Source organism: Crocodylus siamensis, chromosome 4, assembly GCF_052110815.1.
Source record: "Crocodylus siamensis isolate JL-2025a chromosome 4, ASM5211081v1, whole genome shotgun sequence".
NCBI classification, from domain to species: domain Eukaryota; kingdom Metazoa; phylum Chordata; order Crocodylia; family Crocodylidae; genus Crocodylus; species Crocodylus siamensis.
This window is the reverse complement of record NC_143398.1, coordinates 120816432-120834656: the sequence shown is the minus strand read 5'-3', so window position 1 is coordinate 120834656 and position 18225 is coordinate 120816432. Positions and strand designations below refer to the sequence as shown.

At 45.3% G+C, this 18225-nt stretch overlaps 1 protein-coding gene across 1 annotated transcript in view; it reads right to left on the bottom strand.

Annotated features, from left to right (window-relative positions):
• Window positions 1-18225, bottom strand: part of SLCO1C1 (solute carrier organic anion transporter family member 1C1) — a 34203-nt gene that overhangs the window by 7460 nt on the left and 8518 nt on the right. Inside the window, exons 5-8 of the mRNA XM_090043579.1 lie at window positions 17122-17268; window positions 10998-11096; window positions 9506-9751; window positions 3368-3532 (exon numbers count right to left, since the gene is read on the bottom strand). Coding sequence (XP_089899705.1) covers window positions 3368-3532; window positions 9506-9751; window positions 10998-11096; window positions 17122-17268 — 657 coding nt within the window. The remainder of the gene's footprint in view (window positions 1-3367; window positions 3533-9505; window positions 9752-10997; window positions 11097-17121; window positions 17269-18225) is intronic.

Below are 18225 nucleotides of genomic sequence, written 5' to 3'. Positions count from 1 at the left end.
CTAGTCATGGGTAATTATTTTTTTCATATTCATTCATTTTTAAAAATCATTATGCCAAATGGGATGCAAATCAGCTCATCAGGGCTCCTACATGTCCTCAAGTAAAACATGATAATTTCTTCTTAGCACATAAATAGAAGATTTTTTCCCAGACAAATCACTCACCAGTAACGCAAATATAATACAAAAATACTGCACTGTGAAGGCTATGCTTATTTTGAACACATAAAAAACACATAGAAAAATCCAATACCAGCCTCTGAATGGAGGATAAGAGAGACTTCAGTGACAAGAAGCAACCAAGAGAGTGAAGGAAGCGTGTTTAAACATGAAATAATCCCACAGCAGGTACAAAATTATTTCATGTATACCATGTCATTTTGCAATCTTTTTTCCCCCCAATGAAAGTACCACTGTCATCTAAGCCAATTAAAACCAAAGAAGAAACTAATGTTTTTTATTAAAAAAAAAAAAAAAAATCTGTGGTCTTTATAACAACTAAAGGGAGATTATTATGAAAGATAATTTGTCAAGACATGATATTTACTGGATAATATTTGGTGTAACTTATTTTAAAAATGTAAATGATTATTTCCATGTTTATTACACAACATTTTTAAATTTTATCAGTTATGATGTTTAACGAATACTGACATCTAGTGGCACTGAGCCGAAACAGTTTGTATAAACATAAGCATATTTTATATATTATAATTCCTCATAAAATAGTTCAATTTTGTGGGAGACAACTGAGGGGGTTAAAACATCATTTCAAATTACTTAAAAATGATTCACAACTTTTAGACACAAGGTGTTTGCTATTACTTGCACCCAAACTCTATTCTGCTGTTTCACATACTTTGGTTTGCTTTGTAAATATATAAAAGCAGGGCTTAAAAGACAAAAACAATTATTAAAATTTAGAATAGGTCTCATTCAACCAGTAGATAGCATGCTATATATTATATTCCAGTCAATGTTTTACATATATTCTTACTGTTCAGAGATTTACTACAATTATATAAGCAATCTTCATGATACGGCTTGTATAGAACTTGTTTTTTGCTGTATGAATGATACAAGTACCATGGAATAACAAAATATTGCAATACATTGGAATCCATTTTTCTTTACAGTTCCACAATGATGTGAATTTTGTATGACAACTTATTTGCTAATGAGCACTGCCAAGTAAGTATGTAGAGCCTTATTGCATAAGAAAGAAAAATTATCAAATTAAAAAACCCTCATGTTTATCTAAAAGCTTCTAAGAAGAAATCTAGATGGGAACTAAGGGATTTTTCAAAAGTATGACGACTGTGGAAGTGTAAGGGTGATATTGTAGCCATGATGGTCCAGAAATTATGTTAGAGGCAAGGATTTCTTAGGGTGATATCTTTTTTGGACAACTATATAGTTGGGATAGAGTTAGACAAGTTTTGAAATGCAAGACATTAATCCTCAGGTGGAGTGTGGAACTAATATTGCTCCCCAAAAGTCAAGAAAAATTCATTTTTCTTTCAATGCCTGTAAAATTTAGCAACACTGAGTTTGTGAAATTTCCACAATTAAATATTTAAAAACCAGTGTTCAAAAGGCAGCTTTTATGAATTAACGGAGTCATTCTGAGGTTCTCCATCTTACTTGTGCTGGATCTAAACCCTAGATGTTAAACTCTTTAGAGCAAGAACCATGATTTTGGTTTCTCAGGGCAAGGACCATGACTAACTTTGCCACACATGCATGACAGGAGGAGTGACTGTGGGATCATGCATGAGATCTCATTGCAACTTATTTTCAATGCAGGGACACCCAGCCACAGTGGTGCTTCATACTCCTCCCAAACTGGGGACAGAGCTACCATGATCTCCCAGACCCAGGGGCTCTTGAAAGCCCTGGGGCTGAGAAATCACAAAGGCCTTGATTTTCCAAACTTGAGGGTGTGTGAAACCCCTGAGGCTGGGAGATCACAGCTGCTGGGATCTCCCAGTCTTGGGGGTACATGAAATAGAGTGGACTATTAAGACCCGTAAAAAGGAGAGAGAATAATTAACACCTGTGAAGCGAAGAACAATGATCCATTAAGTCAACTAGCTCCCACAGCTGCCTGAATAGAAATGCCACTGCTGCTGTGAGGAGGATTCAAAGCTGAAGCAGAAATCAAAGTGGGGTGTTTCTATTCTGGACAGAAAATCAGCTTCCCCAGTCGAGGCATGCTCTCAACTTTTGGAGAGATGATTTCTGGGGGAAAGGTAAATGTGCTACGTGAGTTACTACAGTAATAGCCTAATTTCACATTCAGGACCAACTAAATTTTAAATACAATTACAGACTTTACAAAGTGCATGAGGAAGCATCTTTAAGGTCCACACAAGGCTGGAGCTGAGTCTCCAGGATATTGTATCTGTACTCATTGCATTAAACAAAATAGGAATGTTGCAACCCTATCTCTTCTGGAAAATCTATCCCCATCTGTTTGTAAGGAGAAATGGGTACCCTAGACCTCAGTGAGTACCTGGTTGCATGTGTGCCACAGTGATGGTCAATGAATGAAAGAAGAGCATTATTTCCCCTATATCTCATGAGGAATTTGCCAAAACCTGTTTAACTAGAAAGTGGGGATGGACAAAGTCAGCATTGGGAAGGTGTAATCTAGACCCATCATCTAGATCATCACCTGGGGCAGAACTGATCTTTGGAAAGATATCAGGAGTCTTGTACAAGAGCAAATGATCAGCCCTTGTCATAAGCTGCATTATGATGACTGAGTTCCATGTCACTGGTTCTTTCCTTTTAACATTTCTTCAACATAAACATGTCAATTAATAACTATTGTAGGTAGTACTTGTGGTAAATATTATGCTCAATCGGTTTGCTTTATCTCCCTCCCTTTATTGAGGACAATGTTATTTAATTAATCTCTTCAGAAATTTTGGAAAGGCTGTTGACAATAACACAAATAATCTATATCTGGGACCCTAAAGCACTTGGTGAAATAATATTCATTTTGTTGAAATAAATGGGAAATTAACAAATGAACAATTCTTTATAGTTACATATGTAAATTATTCTTAAATTAATGTTTTAAGTTGTTTTCTTCTGATTTACAAGTATATTCTTTTATAGTTTCTGGAACATAGGTATCAAGTCCCAGAATTCTTTGCAGCATACACTTATACTATTAAACTCAGTGTTAATTAAATGCTACCAGAGCTAACAAGACAAGTTCACTATCCTATTTAAAATCCTATAAGGATGGAGGGAAAGAATAATCTTAGGAAGCATTGCTTCCAGTCAGCAAAGACATTTGAAAGTCAATTCTAAAGGTTTCCCTTTTTTAAAGAACTGAGAAACAAACAGAACATACCTATGACAAAATTAGTTTTTGAAGATGATTGCCCATACTGTTGCTCAATATATTTTGGTTTATATGTCACCATACCAATTAAAGAATTGAACTGAATGATGCTTGCACACAAATACAGAAAGTATACTGGATTTCCAAAGAGGTTCTTCAGTGATGGAAGAAAATCTGCAAAACAGAATAATGCAAGTATTAGTGAAAACAAACTGGAAACAGAATTGATAACTTGAATCGTATTTTGCAATTTGAGTACAGTTTTCCACTGATGACAAAATGCTTTATAAAGATTCAAAAGAACAAATTCATTAAGAGCAGTATTTGCAGAAATGTCATGTTACTTTATGTACCTTGCTTTTTTGGCATCCAGCTTTCAATAACAAAGAGCTTAGTTTACATATATAGAGAACATTAACAGTTCCCATTGGTTTTAGTTTTGAGGTGTGAGTGCCATCACTTCTAAAAATCAGGCCATATGTGAGTAAAACTGAGCATTCAAATACTGAGGTAGTGACCATGCTTGAAAACCTAGGGCCAAGGAAACACAACTCTTGAAACAAGTGGGACCAGAAACCAGATATCCTGGGTCCCCACCCTTTGGTTTAACTAGATCTTTCTTCATTCTTGCTTTGTTCAGTTTTGGTGTATATTTTAGTAATGGATAAAATTTAGAGGGAAGAAGAGGTTCCAGCTCGTGTCTGTGATAACTGATGTGACTGAATCACATGCCTTCAACACCAGGGTTCTGTGAAAGCAGTATTTTCAGAGGACTGAAGAATAAGTGGCAGATAAAACAAAAGACCCCACACACATTTATACAAAACCTTTTGGTGCCTAAACTCCCACAGATTTAAACAGGAGTCATTAGCCTACATGCCTTTGTGGCTGTGGGCCTGGGTTTCAACTAATCTGAAATTCTAAGTTTGAAAGAGGCCTGTGTGGAAAAGACTTACCTCTGGTGGGTGAGGAGTGGAGCTAGCGGGACACTGCGCTGGAAACAGAGTGCGGCAAAAGTGAAAGTGCGGCAGGTGTAGATGCCGCAGTAAAAAGAAAAGAGAAAAAAAAAAAACCCAGCAGAGCCGGAAGGAGCTGGGACCAGCTCCCATGTTGTCATGGGTGCACTTTGTGGCAGTGTGCCAAGGCTGATTGGTTGGCCGGGCCCCTGAAGCTGGGATAAAAGGCCCGGCAGGAGACCAGACGGGAGGACCAGAAGTTAGGTTCATGTCGGGCCTGGAGGGGACAGACCTGGAACCTGGTCCCAGTGCAGGGACCCGGTGGCTGCTCCAGGCAGGGGCTTTTGCAAGGATTCAGGGCCAGAGAGGGCCCAAGGACATATCTACTGAGTCCTCATGGATACCGAGCATCCACAGTGTGGACTGGATCCTGGCAGGATCAAGTAGGACCACAACGACTGACCCATGACAAGTACAGAGCCCAAGTAGGGAACGAGATGCCAGTGAACAGGATGGTACTGGATCAGGAAGACACATAGATGAGGCAAAGGGGGAGTAGGGAGTGCTTGGGCCAAACAATGTCCTGATCCTTCTGCCATAAATTTAAAGGGCCGAAGCACCAAGGTGCATGATATACAAATTCTGACAGTTCAAGTAATGACATCTTTGGATTGCATAAGGTGGGGTGTAGGGGAGGCGGATCCCCAAGCAGAAATAACAACTGGAATGACCAAAAGAAGGCACCAAGAGGGATGGGACAGACCATCTTGCTCTCAATTAAAATTATTTTTCCATCAAAGATGTGGCAGGAGAGACCCCTTGGGAGACTGACCAAAGTCCCTCTACTAACAGACCCATTTCTTCCCTAAAGCGATGGCAAAGTCAGAGAGGACCTCACATACTTAGCACACAGTAGGACGGCACAGGAGACTACAGCCTGGAAATTATTCAAACTAATATTTCTTAATTTCCATCTCTTTTTGTTCTGGGGTATGTTGAAAACAAACACCCTGTGCTTATTGAGATATTTTCATATTTCTATCCACAACCTTAGCCTTCATACATTCCCATGGGGTAATTCCCTATCCAGATGCCTATTGTGTGCAATATCTTAAAGTTAATTGATTCTAAAAAAAATTCCTTTTAGGACATTGTCACTGGCACCACAGTGCACAATATCCCCAAAGAACAGCCAGCTTACATGAATGGTTTGGTCTCTGTGGATGAAAAACTGCCCAGGGTAACATGTTACCCCAATGCAATTTCTGTATAAATGACAGGCATAGACCTGTTTGGCCACTTTGGGTGGATGCATCTGAAAGGTCAGCTTTCATTCACACCTCATTCATGTCCACTTCAGGTATCCATGGTAACTAATGGATGGCCATCCTGCACTCTGCTTTTGCAGAAGATGTGGTAATCCCTTTTGCTATCCACTTTTTTTGCAGGCTGCAAAGCCATCAAAACACCCTGCCCTTTGCCAAAACCACCCCCCAGAAACCCTTTGTCACACCCAAATGCAACTCTGTTCTCTTTTCTTATGGCAAAACTCCGCCTCACCTGGCCCTTTCATATCATACAAACTAGTTTGCCCTGACTTTGTGGAAGTGAGGACAAGAAGTAAAGAGACAGCAGAGAAGAAATGGAACTACATCACACTGCAATAGAGTGTACACTATGGAGTCCCCTTCAACAGTAACGGCTCAACAACTTCCATGCCCCTTTTACCTGATCTCAATAAGCCCTTTCATGTGTAGTTTCCAAACAGTACCCACCAACATTTGGCTTTCCTGAAAAAGGTGGATGCTGGTCTCTGACTTCTGTGCCCAGGAGGAGAGGGTGCTACCTGCACTGCCATAGGGCAGGGCAGAATTGCTTCTGTGACAGCACAGGTGGATGGGCTTGTCTTTGACTTATCTGCATGTATTCAGCAGTAATCAATTTTTTTTTTTCCCTGCAGTCCAGGATGAGAAGGCAACACATATTCAGTGCTGAAGCCTGTCTTGCTTGGTAATGGGGGATGACAGCAACACATCCACTGATGAAATCTTATTCCAAGGCAGTGAGGATGCTGACTTTGTTCCAGACATGAGAGATTGTTCAGAGCAAGAAGACCACGTGTCTATGGAAGCCTCATCCAGCTCAGATGAGGAGTAGTTGGTGCCACAAAGATAAGTGATGCCAACACTTCCAGTGGGAAAGGGAAGAGGACCAGCCCGGGGCTGCTGTGAAAGACTGAGGTGAACTACAGCAGGACATGGAGCAGAACCAGTGCCACCACCCCTAGAAAACATAGCAGATGATGACACCTTTAGAGGAAGGAATGGCAGAGTATGGGGAAAAAAGTCGATAGCTTCAAGACTCCAACAGTGCAAGAGGGAGCAGAATAGGGGCTGGGCTGGTTGTTGGGTAATGGGAGCCTGGTGGCTCATCCAGGCGTACGGGCAGGTCATACCACTGCACACAGTGTGGGGGAGCTGGGGAAGAGGGCACATTTCCCTTCTCTGTACCACATCCCTGGATGAGCCTCTGGGATCCCATTGCACCACAACCAGCCCAGCTGGGGCCCTGTTCATGGTGAATGGGACCCCGGCCAGGTTGTCGGACAATCAGAGTCTGGCAGCTCATCCAGAACCATGGCGCAGGGTAGTGAAGGTATGGGGGTGGAATTGGCTGTGGACCCTGATCTCTACACAGGGCAAGGGTGGGCTGTAGTTACACTCTGCCTGCTCCCTGCCTCCATGTCTCACTGCAAACTCTGAAAGCGGTGCCACGTGCCTCACTGCCTGGCCCACTGAGCATCAGGATGCACATGGTGCTGTGCTGCTTTTAAAGGTTGCAGTGACACACAGAGGCAGGGAGCAGGCAGAGTGAAGCTGTAGCCTGCTCTTGCCCATACAAAGATCAGTTTCATGGCGCCACAGCTCTGGAGGAGCCACCAGGCTCTTCTTGGGGCAGGGTGGGAGTGGGTGTCCCGGGGGCTTCATCCCCTCTGGCCCAGCAGTGTAGCTGAGGCTGGCCCCTCTTGAGTTGTGCCCCCCCCAGGTGGTGTCGTGTGGGACAGGGGCTGGGCTAGGGCCAGTGTGGAGAGGCAGCCAGGGAGGGTGTGGGGCTCGGGGGCATGGATATTAGCACTGGGCAATGACCCCTGGCGTGCTGGCGTGAGGGAAGGGGTGGCTACACAGGTGCAGCAGGCCCCAACCCCGATTCCAGCCCCAGCCTCACACCCTCTCCCACTTCCCCCGCCCCTTCCCCACAGACTTTGGGGGGATGCGCACGTGCTCAGCCCCCCCAAATTTTTTTTTCTTCCTCCGCCTATACTGGTACACCAGGACTTGACCTATGTGGGTACGATTCAAAAAAACAAGGTTGATATCCCAAACAAAATGCAAGCAAATCGAAGAAGGGAAATGTTTTCATCCATTTTTGCTTTTGATGGGGAACTCACCCTAGTTTCCTATGCTCCAAAGAAGTCCAAAGTTGTGCTGTTGCTGTCAAGCATGTACCATTACCTGTCAGTGGGTGGAGAGCAAAGAAAGCCAGACATCATCCATGACTACAGTAAAAACAAGGGTGGGGTGGATAACCTTGACCACTTAGTCTGTATGACCACCTGCAGACAGCAAATCAACAGGTGGCCAATGAGATTATTTTTCAATATGCTGGATGTGGCTGCCATTGCCAGCCTCATCATCTGGCTAGGCCACAATGCAAGCTAGAAGCAAAGATCATATTTAAGAAGATGGCACTTTCTTTTTTCAGGAGCTTGGAGAACACTGGACAAATAAAACAAAGAACGATGGATACACATCATCTGTCTGTCTGTCAAGCCTGGTATAACTGCCCTAAATTACAAATTCCCACAACACATCCCAGTAGACCAGGACAGATGACCACAAAACCTGTAAACGATGTGAAGATTGTAAGTGATTTGCTTGTGTGCACCACAGTACATCACTGCTGCTTTGTGAGGAATGCAATATTTAGTTAAAACAGGAAATTTTTTTGGAAGTAATTGTTAGTTTGAAAATGGTGTGAACTGAAGACTTAGCAAATTGCTTATACACATTTTGAAACTCTAAAGAATGTTTTTGTTCATAGTTCTAGTTAAATAATACTTTGGGTTCAAATAATCATAAATACTTTTTCAAACAATCTGTATGCTTAATAAATAGTTTTTGGTACATTTATACTATTGTTGCTGGTTCCATTTTGTTCATGCGGGTGGGGTAACAAATTACCCCATGAGACCAATGATGTTGAATTGCAGGGTAACAAGTTACCCCATGAGAACAACAATGGTTATGGTTTCATGAGAACAGATGAGGGTTAAGCATGCCCATTAATAAAATACATAAACAAATCTTTCTGTACCCAATCAGGTTTTTCACCTCTGCTTCATTCTGTCCAGCCAGAAATAGAAACATTTAATTTAGACCCTGGCTTATTATATCTTTTCTTGTATATAACTTTAATGCACAGGAGATGAACAGATTATAGTCCATGAATGTTGCATGTGCATGCATTTTTTAAATAGAGAGAGGCCAGAGTGTTTCCATCTCTGAATAGCCAGAATCCTGTAATATTTCCAGGACTATTTCAATCCACAATACCAGCTGACTCCACTGAATGACTGGAAATTCTCTTGCCAACTAGCTGGCAAGTGCTTAGAAATTAGAGAGAAATGCGTTAATTAAACTGAAATAGGTGTGCCTCATCTTTCTGTTTAAGCCAATGCCAAACTCATGAATTTTCCTGTTGGTGTTTTACTCAGCTTGGAAATGTTCACAGGAATAGAGGCCAATTCTTTTTAAAAAAATTTTGGAACACTAGAAGTGGCTGTTGCTATTCAACTCAGGATATATGGCTGGGATGTGCAGACTTTTTAAATCTTCCATTGCCACTGGTTCTTTTTTCTTTGGGTAGGATACATGTCATAATTCTACAGGGAAAGATCTAACCTTTTTGCACTTTCTCCCCTAAAGCTTTTGTCCCCACTTATGAATCTCATCTTGAGAAGTTCTTTTTTAGGACAGGTTTTGGAAATAGCTAGAAGAGTCCTTTTATTCACATTGGCTACATGTAGGATGGCACTATACCAAAATCAATGCTGAAGTCATTAAACAGCATGAAGGCCTATAAGGTAAAAGTGCACAGCTAGATATTTGTAAAACAAACTATGTTTACTTGCCCTTTGCCATTTCCACTATCTTCAGTTGCTGTGTATAAGGTTTGTGATGCTCCCTGTTATCTTCAGTGATGAACTTTGACTGTTCAGAAGAGGTATTGGAATCCTTTCTGCTTTCTGGTCTGGATAGGTGCTTCGGTAAGAACCAGAATGGGATGGCAGCCAGAATACTTATTATACCAGCTACTAAATAACCAAGCCACCAAGCTCCTACCCACTGGGCATCTTTGGGGGTTATTGTTATACTATCTAGGAGGAGAAAAGAAAAAAGAGGGCTATATTTGCATGATTAGTTTTTTGATAGGAACAAAGACATACTTTTGGCAGGTACATCTCCAGTGGAGACTTATTTCATCAACAGAAGCCAACCACCCTTTTTCTCCCATCTGTTTCTACTCCCACCTAGTAACTTTCTGCCAGCTGTGGATTATGTGCCTTTCTTTAGCAACTACCACCACCACTCAAAGATCATGTAAAGTTGCCACTGGGAGTTTTTCTTTCATTTTATTTATGGCATTTCTTTTTAGTTCTGTTTTGTTTAGTATAATTATAATCAATATGTCCAAAAGTTCCATGGTGCTCCATTTTCTCTAGCACAACAAAAGAAAAGAAAAACCAGCAGCATTTAAAACTATGCCATCCTGCCAGACATTTCTATCAGTGTTTCAGAAGCACAATCTGAGCTTCATCCTGGGAAATGCTAAGAACTTTCTATTGCCTATTAAGTCCATAGAAGTTGAAGCCTCAGGTCATTAGTAACAAACAGGATTAGGCCAATGATATGGCAACATCATATTAAATAAATGCTTCAAACTATAACAGTAACAATAATAATACTATTGCTAAGTAGTTATTCATGTAGTGCTGCCCCTCATATGCATTCAGAATTTTCAATTATTTTAAGATTTCACTTAAAAATAGTCATTTTCTTTCAAATGATGTAAAATTTATATTTCAGCTAAACTTGTCTTTTTAAATCAGAAAACCAAAATCTCAAACATAGTGCAAAAGTTTTCCAGCTTCTGGTTTTGGGGGGAGGAGGGGGCGCTATTTTCCTGGGGCAGAAAAAAATATTAACCTTTTCAACTACCACTACTTACCTAGTATCTTTAAATGGGTCAGAGACTAATACTTGTGGCTCTTCATGAGAAATACCCTGCATCACATTCAACCCCTTCTACATAAATGAGGCCTCAGGTCTTACTTTGAAAATACTTTAAAATCTGACTGCCTGAGAAAATATATGTGGAGAGCAGATGCATGCTTGTGATGGTACAGTTGTGCTGAACTCATGATAGACTACTAAAGAATTCTATGATAATGAGAAAGAGAACTCCTCTTTATTCTAGAAATATGTTTTTCAGTTCAAAACCACCATCGAGCACTTTAGAAAAACCTGTTTCTACATCATCCATATTATTAGCTTTGAAAAGTTCAAGATCCTTTAGTGAAATAAGTAGAGGTAACAGTTTTTAAATACAATTTTTTAACTTACCCAAGTCCACAAAGCCTATGTCAACATATAGCTTGGCACACAGGGAACCTAAAAGAAAGCCAAATATTGGTCCTATAATCGCAACTGTCTGTACACACCCTGGAAAAGAAAGCAGAATACTTTATCACAGGACTATTTTTATATCTCATATATCCTCTTTAGCCCAGTCCAAAGCAATGCTGAAGTTAGTTCAAAATTGTACCTGAATTGATTTACTCAAGGCTGATTTTGGTTTATTAATTTCGTGACAGAAAAAAAAAAGTGACAGTTTGATGGAGTAGGCCAAATTCTCTTGTTTGTTATATAGGAACTAATCTGGAGCCACTGAAAATGTTCACGTCATCCAGATAAATAGTGTGTGATGTGATGTGATACTGGTGAAAAGTGGTGGTGGGCATTTTAGTTTGCTGAAACAAATACTGTTCTCACACACTTTGGTGGAATTCCTATGTACCAGTAATTCCATTCTAAGAAAAGTTACTTCAGATAAGCACTGCTGCTCCAAGAAGAAAAAAAAAAAGGGTCTTTTGCAACAGTGTCACTTTCTTTTCTGTTGTCATCCAATTAAATGGGACAAATCCAGTGTGGAGTAAATGTAACCTGAGAAATGTGTATTTTCATAGATTTCATAGACATTAGGGCTGGAAGGGACGTCGGGAGATCATCGAGTCCAGCCCCCTGCCCAAAGGGCAGGAAGTCAGCTGGGGTCATAGGAGCCCAGCAAGATAAGCATCCAATTTACTCTTGAAGGTGTTCAATGTAGGTGCTTGGACCACCTCCGCTGGCAGACTGTTCCAGACCTTGGGGGCTCAGACAGTAAAGAAATTCTTCCTTATGTCCAGCCTAAAACGGTCTTGCAGGAGTTTGTGACCGTTCGACCTCATCATCCCTTGGGGCGATCTGCTGAACAGACGTTCCCCCAGATCCTGGTGGTCACCCCTGATAAACTTATAGGTGGCCATCAGATCACCCCTGAGCCTACGCTTTTCCAGGCTAAAGAGTCCCGTGGCTCTCAGCCTGTCATCATAAGATCTGTTTTCCTGACCTCTGATCATGCGCGTGGCTCTCCTCTGGACTCTCTCCAGCTTCTCCACATCCTTTTTGAATTGTGGAGCCCAAAACTGGACGCAGTACTCCAGCTGTGGCCTCACCAAGGCCGAGTACAAAGGGAGAATGACGTCCCGGGATTTGCTCGAGAAGCATCTATGGATGCACGCCAGCATTTTGGTCGCTTTACTAGCCGCAGCATCACATTGCAGGCTCATGTTCATCTTGTGGTCAATGATGACCCCTAAGTCTTTTTCTTCTGTAGTGCTAACCAACGTAGCACTGCCGAGCCTATAAGGGTGCTGCAGGTTTTTCCTCCCGAGGTGGAGAACCTTGCATTTTTCGGTGTTAAACACCATGAGGTTCTCATCTGCCCATTTGCTGAGCTTGTCCAGGTCAGCCTGGATCACCCGCCTATCTTCTGGTGTGGATGCTTTGCTCCAAAGTTTGGTGTCATCGGCAAACTTGGCCAGCCCACTCCTGACTCCAATGTCCACATAGTTAATGAAGATGTTGAACAGTATGGGTCCAAGGACAGAGCCTTGGTCACAGGGCACCACGATGAGTGACTGCCATCAATCACAACCCTCTGGGTCCGACCACGAAGCCAATTTCCCAGCCAGCGGATCATGGTGGAGCCAAGGCCACAACTGGGCAGTTTGGCCAAGAGGTGATCATGGGATACCAGATCAAAAGCTTTTCTGAAGTCAAGATATATGACATCAATCTCTTCTCCCTTGTCCAGGTGATAGGTCACCTGGTCATAGAAGGAAATGAGATTGGTCAAACAAGACCTACCCGCAACAAACCCGTGGTGGCTGTCCCTTAGAATGTTAGCCTGGGCCAGTCCCTCAAGGATGGCCTCCTTAATAAAATTTTCTAAGATCTTCCCCAGGATAGAAGTCAGGCTAATGGGCCTGTAGTTGGCCAGATCCACTCTCCTCCCTTTCTTGAAGATCGGCACCACATTGGCCTTCTTCCAGTCTTCGGGCACTACACCAGAGCGCCAGGAGTTTTCAAAGATCCATGCCAGGGGCTGGGCTATGACGCTCGCCAGCTCCTTGAGTAACCTGGGGTGCAGATTGTCACGGCCAGCTGACATGAATGTATCCCAGCTTCTCAAGGTGTTCCTTCACGAAGTCAGCATTGATGGAGGGTAGGGGATCCCCCTCACCCAGATTTCCCTGTCCCCTGGCAGGCATGGGCATCCCGTGTGACTGATGAAAGACTGACGCAAAGTACCTATTTAACAGGTTGGCTTTTTCCTGGGCGTCAGTTGTCAGTTTCCCCATCTGGTTTAGCAGGGGTCCAACACTGCCCTTGCTTTTCCTCCAGCTCCCCACATATCTGAAAAAGGACTTTTTGTTGTCCTTGATGCCTGAAGCTAGTTGGAGTTCAGTTGCAGCCTTGGCTTTCCTGGTTTGGTCCCTGCAGGACCGGACCAGCGCGGAGTAATCCTCCTTGGAGGTGAATCCCGTCCTCCATCCTTTGTAGGCTTTCCTTTTTAGCCACAGTAGGTCTGCTAGGTCTCTGGAGAGCCAGGGGGGCTGCTGTGCCTTCTTGCTGCCTTTCCTCCGTGTTGGAATAGATTTAGCTTGTGCACTGAGGATCGCTTCCTTGAGAAGCAACCACTCGTCTTGAACTCCCATCTCCCTGGGGTCATGGTCCCTGAGGGCCTGACTGACTAGCCTCTTGAGCTTGTCAAAGTCGGCTTTTCTCAAGTCAAGGACTTCTGTGTTGCTGACTGACTTGCCAGCTTTACGGCAGATGGTGAAAGTGATCAGCTTGTGGTCGCTGTCACTCAACTTCCCATCAATCACTAGGTCGCCGATTAGGTCGTCCCCCGTAGCCAGTACCAAGTCAAGCAGCGCTTTGCCTCTCGTTGGCCCATAGACTTCTTGAGTCAGGTAGAGGTCATCCACGCACGAGAGAAAGCTTTGCGCCCGCTCAGATTTAGCTGAGTGATCTTCCCACGAGATGTCCGGGTAATTGAAGTCACCCATGACAACCAAGGTCCTGGAGCAAGCGGCCTCAGTCAGTTCCCGGGTGAACTCCTGGTCAAGCTCGGGACTTTGAGTGGGAGGTCTGTAGTAGACTCCCACCGTTGTGTCCCCTGTGCCAAATTCCCCACGAATTTTTACCCAGAGGGTCTCTAGGTGTCCAGGCCGGTCGCCAACATCAGCTTGCAGGGACATGTAGCTTTCCTTCACATAGAGAGCTACACCCCCGCCCCTTTTGTCAACACGATCCCTCCTGTATAGGGTATAGCCCTCTATACCCATGGTCCAGTCATGGGTGGAGTCCCACCAGGTCTCCGTTATCCCAATGACATCATATTTCTTTGCACTGAGCAGGAGGATGAGCTCGTCCTGCTTGTTGCCCAGGCTCCTGGCATTAGTGTACAGGCAGGCAAGTGTGCCCTTGGGGGCTCTTGCCTTGCCCACAGATTGTGCCAGGGATGGGGCAGGGGTGGGCTCCCTTAAGTGCCCCCTTAAGTGCCTTGGTCCACTGGCTTTGCAAGGGCTGTTCAGCAGGCCAGCAGGGGCAGTAGTCCCCCCATCCCCCAGCGGGCTTAGTTTAAAGCCTGGTGGAGCAGGTCAGCCAGCCTGGCTGAGAAGAGCCTCCTCCCCAGGGGAGAGAGGTGGAGGCCATCTCTTCCCAGCAGCTCGCTGCCTCTGTCTCCAAAGAGCGGGCTGTGGTCATGGAAGCCAAAGCCTTCCCGATAACACCAGCGCCGCAGTCTTCGGTTCACCGCGTGGATCCTCCTCTCCCTCCTCAGCCCATAGCCTGAGACTGGGAGGATCGACGAAAACACCACCTGAGCTCCCAGACTCCTAAGCCCCACTCCCAACTCCCTGTAGCACCTCATGACCTGGGTGGGTGTGCTCCGAGCCATGTCATTGGTGCCCACATGAATAAGGAGCATGGGGTAGTGGTCTGTGGGCCGGAGGAGCTGCAGGATCCTCTCTGCAATGTCTCGGATGCGGGCCCCCGGGAAGCAGCAGGCTTCCTGGGCTAAGGGGTCGGGGCGGCAGATTGCCCCCTCAGTGCCCCGCAGGATGGAGTCTCCCACAACAAACACCTTACGCTTTGTCTTGGGGAGAGCGGGGCCAATAGCTGCGGTCAAGCCTGGGTTGCTTGCGGGAGCTGGCAACTGCGTGGGCTCTGCTGGGGCTGCAAGAGGTGCGAACCTGTTGCTAAGCTCCGGCGGGGCAGGGGCCTTGGTGCGGCGGGCCTTGGGGCCCTTGACCACCTTGGTCCATGCCCCTGACGGAGCTCTCCCCTACGGCTCTCGGGAGAGAAGGGCCTGGCAGTAGGAGTCTATCTCCTGCTCACAGTCCCTGATGGCACGCAGTCTCTGGACTGTGGCCTGGAGCTCCTCCAGCTGGCGCGCCAGAGACCCCAGTAGGGAGCAGACCCCGCAAGGGGAGGTGGCCATGCTCCCGGGCCCCAGAGCCTGAAAAAGGGACAGGCAGCCCCCGCAGCCAAGAGCCAGGGGCTCCGTCTGCGTGGAGCCCGGAACCATGGGCTCCGTCTGGGTGGCCGTCTCTGAGGTGCCCAGTGGAGGGGCCGTAGAACCCGAGGGGACCCTCAGGGTGCAGCACATGCCCATCCGTGTCATGCCTCTGGTAGGCTGGCTACGGCTGGGGCTGGCTATGGTTGGGGGGGGTCGCAGGCAGGGTCTCGTGCCCTCCCACGCCCTCCCCTGCGTGAACTCTGCGCTAACTCGAGCGCCTGTTTACGCAGCCTGTTCACGGGGCTCCGGTCGCGTGGCTCCCTGTGGGGCTGGGCCAAGTAGGGTCCTGGGCGGGGGCTTGACCCGGCCCGGCACCAGGCAGTGGCCTCCTCCCAGCAAGCGAGGAGTTAACCCCTTCCCACCACGAGCCCGCTTACCTCCGGCTGTGCTGGGGGTTGGCAGGGGGCTCAGCGGCTGCTGAGGGGGTGTCTGGGGGGCTTCGGGGGAGTGGGGGCGCAGCGGGCTTCACCCGCGTGTCTCTCACTGCTCCAGAGCCTACCTGAGTGTGTGTGTTTTGTTTTTTTTTTTCCCCTGTTTGGCGGGCCCTTTTAAACTACGCGCATGCGCAGTGGGCCTGCCGTCGGGGAACGCTGGCTTCTCAGGCCAGGGGGGCCCTGCCCGGGATTTGGGGGGCCCTGCCTGACAGGAGGGGGACTGGTGAGTACCCCCTCCTTCACTCCTCTCTCCCTGGGGGGCTGGGCCAAGTAGGGGCCTGGGCGGGGGCTTGACCCGGCCTGGCACTAGGCAGCGGCCTCCTCCCAGCAAGCGAGGAGTTAACCCCTTCCCACCACGAGCCCGCTCACCTCCGGGTGAAAATCCAGCAGACATCAACAGAGCTGCAAATGACATATTTATGGTCAAAGTGAATATGGTCAGGCAGTTAGGTATAAATTGGTCAGGACAAAGGGCAAATTGTTAAAGAGAAGGAGGATATTTAAGTTAATGGTGGACAAACTTTTTAAAAGGTTGAGATGACTATTTTGGATTATTATGGAAAAGTGAAGATATTTTATTAGGCCCTGTCAAAGCTACTTCTAGATTTTGTCAGAGTAGAAATACTGCAAGAAAAAGCTCTGGAAATAAAAGGTCTTGTTTGTGATATTTCAGGTTGGAACACATATTTCAGTTGTGTTCTCTGAAACAAAGCAGGGAACAACATTTCAAGTATTTCTAACTCTGAATGGCTGGTTCTGATTCAGCTTGAATTTGGAAGAAAATTTCCACCTTTGTACTCCATGCTGTTTTAAAGTTAACCTAAACAGTATATGAATATGTCCTTCTCCGTCTAGAGAAATGAATGGGCATAATAACTCAATATGTGAACACCACTTAGAGGACAAAGGAACCAGAAGCCAAATTATTTTTTCAGTTGAAGATAATAGGACTGCCCTGCTGTACTTCCTAGTAGAAATTAGCCTTTAAAAGTTTTAGGCAATACCTTAAAAAATGGAAATCACATAAGTAAAATAATCAGGGAAGGTCAATTTAATAATACTCAAGCCAACTCAATTTGCTTCTTGCAAAAATTAGGGAAAAGGGATGTGATGTAATTATTTTTACCAATGTAAAAGGCAGCACTCTCCACATTGGCATAGTCATCGATATAGGTAATTCCCAAAGGTTGAATAGGAGTCTCTCCAATTCCACGCAGAAGATTCCCCAAAAAAACATATATCCACATGGAAGTTCCAGCTTCTTTTTCACAACCTAATACAAACATGTAGAGAGAGAGAAAGAGACAGATCTTGTTTGTGACATTTCAACATTAAATACACAAGATTAAAATCTGTCTATTATATGGGTGTATCTCTTGCTAACTTCTGCAGAATAGGGACCTCTGTATTTGGGAGCAGAAGTGAACTCACTAATGAACTGAAATGGCAAAATAATCCTCTCTGGGGTAGTTAGTGGAAGGGATTTGTAAAGTACTTCTCTGCCATGTTACATATCAGGGCTAGAATACTGTGAGCCACGGATGTCCCCTTTCCTCACTGCACCACATATGTGGGCAGTAGGCCTGTGCGAAGAGGCACATATACACTTTAGATTTGGATTCGGCCAATTTGGGGGACAGTCATTTGATTCAGTGATTCAAATCAGTGTCCCAAATCAGTTTGTCCAAATCTGATTCAGAGATTTGGCTGCCACCAAATAGGTCGAATCTCCAATTGAACAGGCCACATCCCCCACCCACTGCCCCCATCAAAAAAAAGCCTCGCACTCACTGGCCCCTGCCAGCTTGGGGGGGGGGGCAATCCCCACTGCCCCATGCTGTGTGGGGGGGACTCTGCTATGCGCCGCCAGAGGGCCTGACTGCTGCTGCAGCAGCCGGTGAGTGCAGACCTTTTCTTTTTATGTATCTTTTTTTTTTAAGTGCTGGGATGTTGGCAGCCATTGATAAGGCTGGGAGAGCAGGCGGGGGTTGGGGGCCTGGGGGAGCAGGCAGGGGATGGGGCCTGGCAGGTTTCCCTCTATGGCCCCCCTCCCCCACTTACCGGCATGGAATCCAGGTCCAGCTCCCTGTAGCAGCAAGTGGGGACTACCTGAATCTCCGAATCTTCTCCAAATCTTTTCCAAATTGATTCAGACCTTTTAATTGCTCTCCCAGTTCAATTTGGATTCAGAGATTCAGCCACCCAATTGGGCCAAATCTCCTCCAAATTG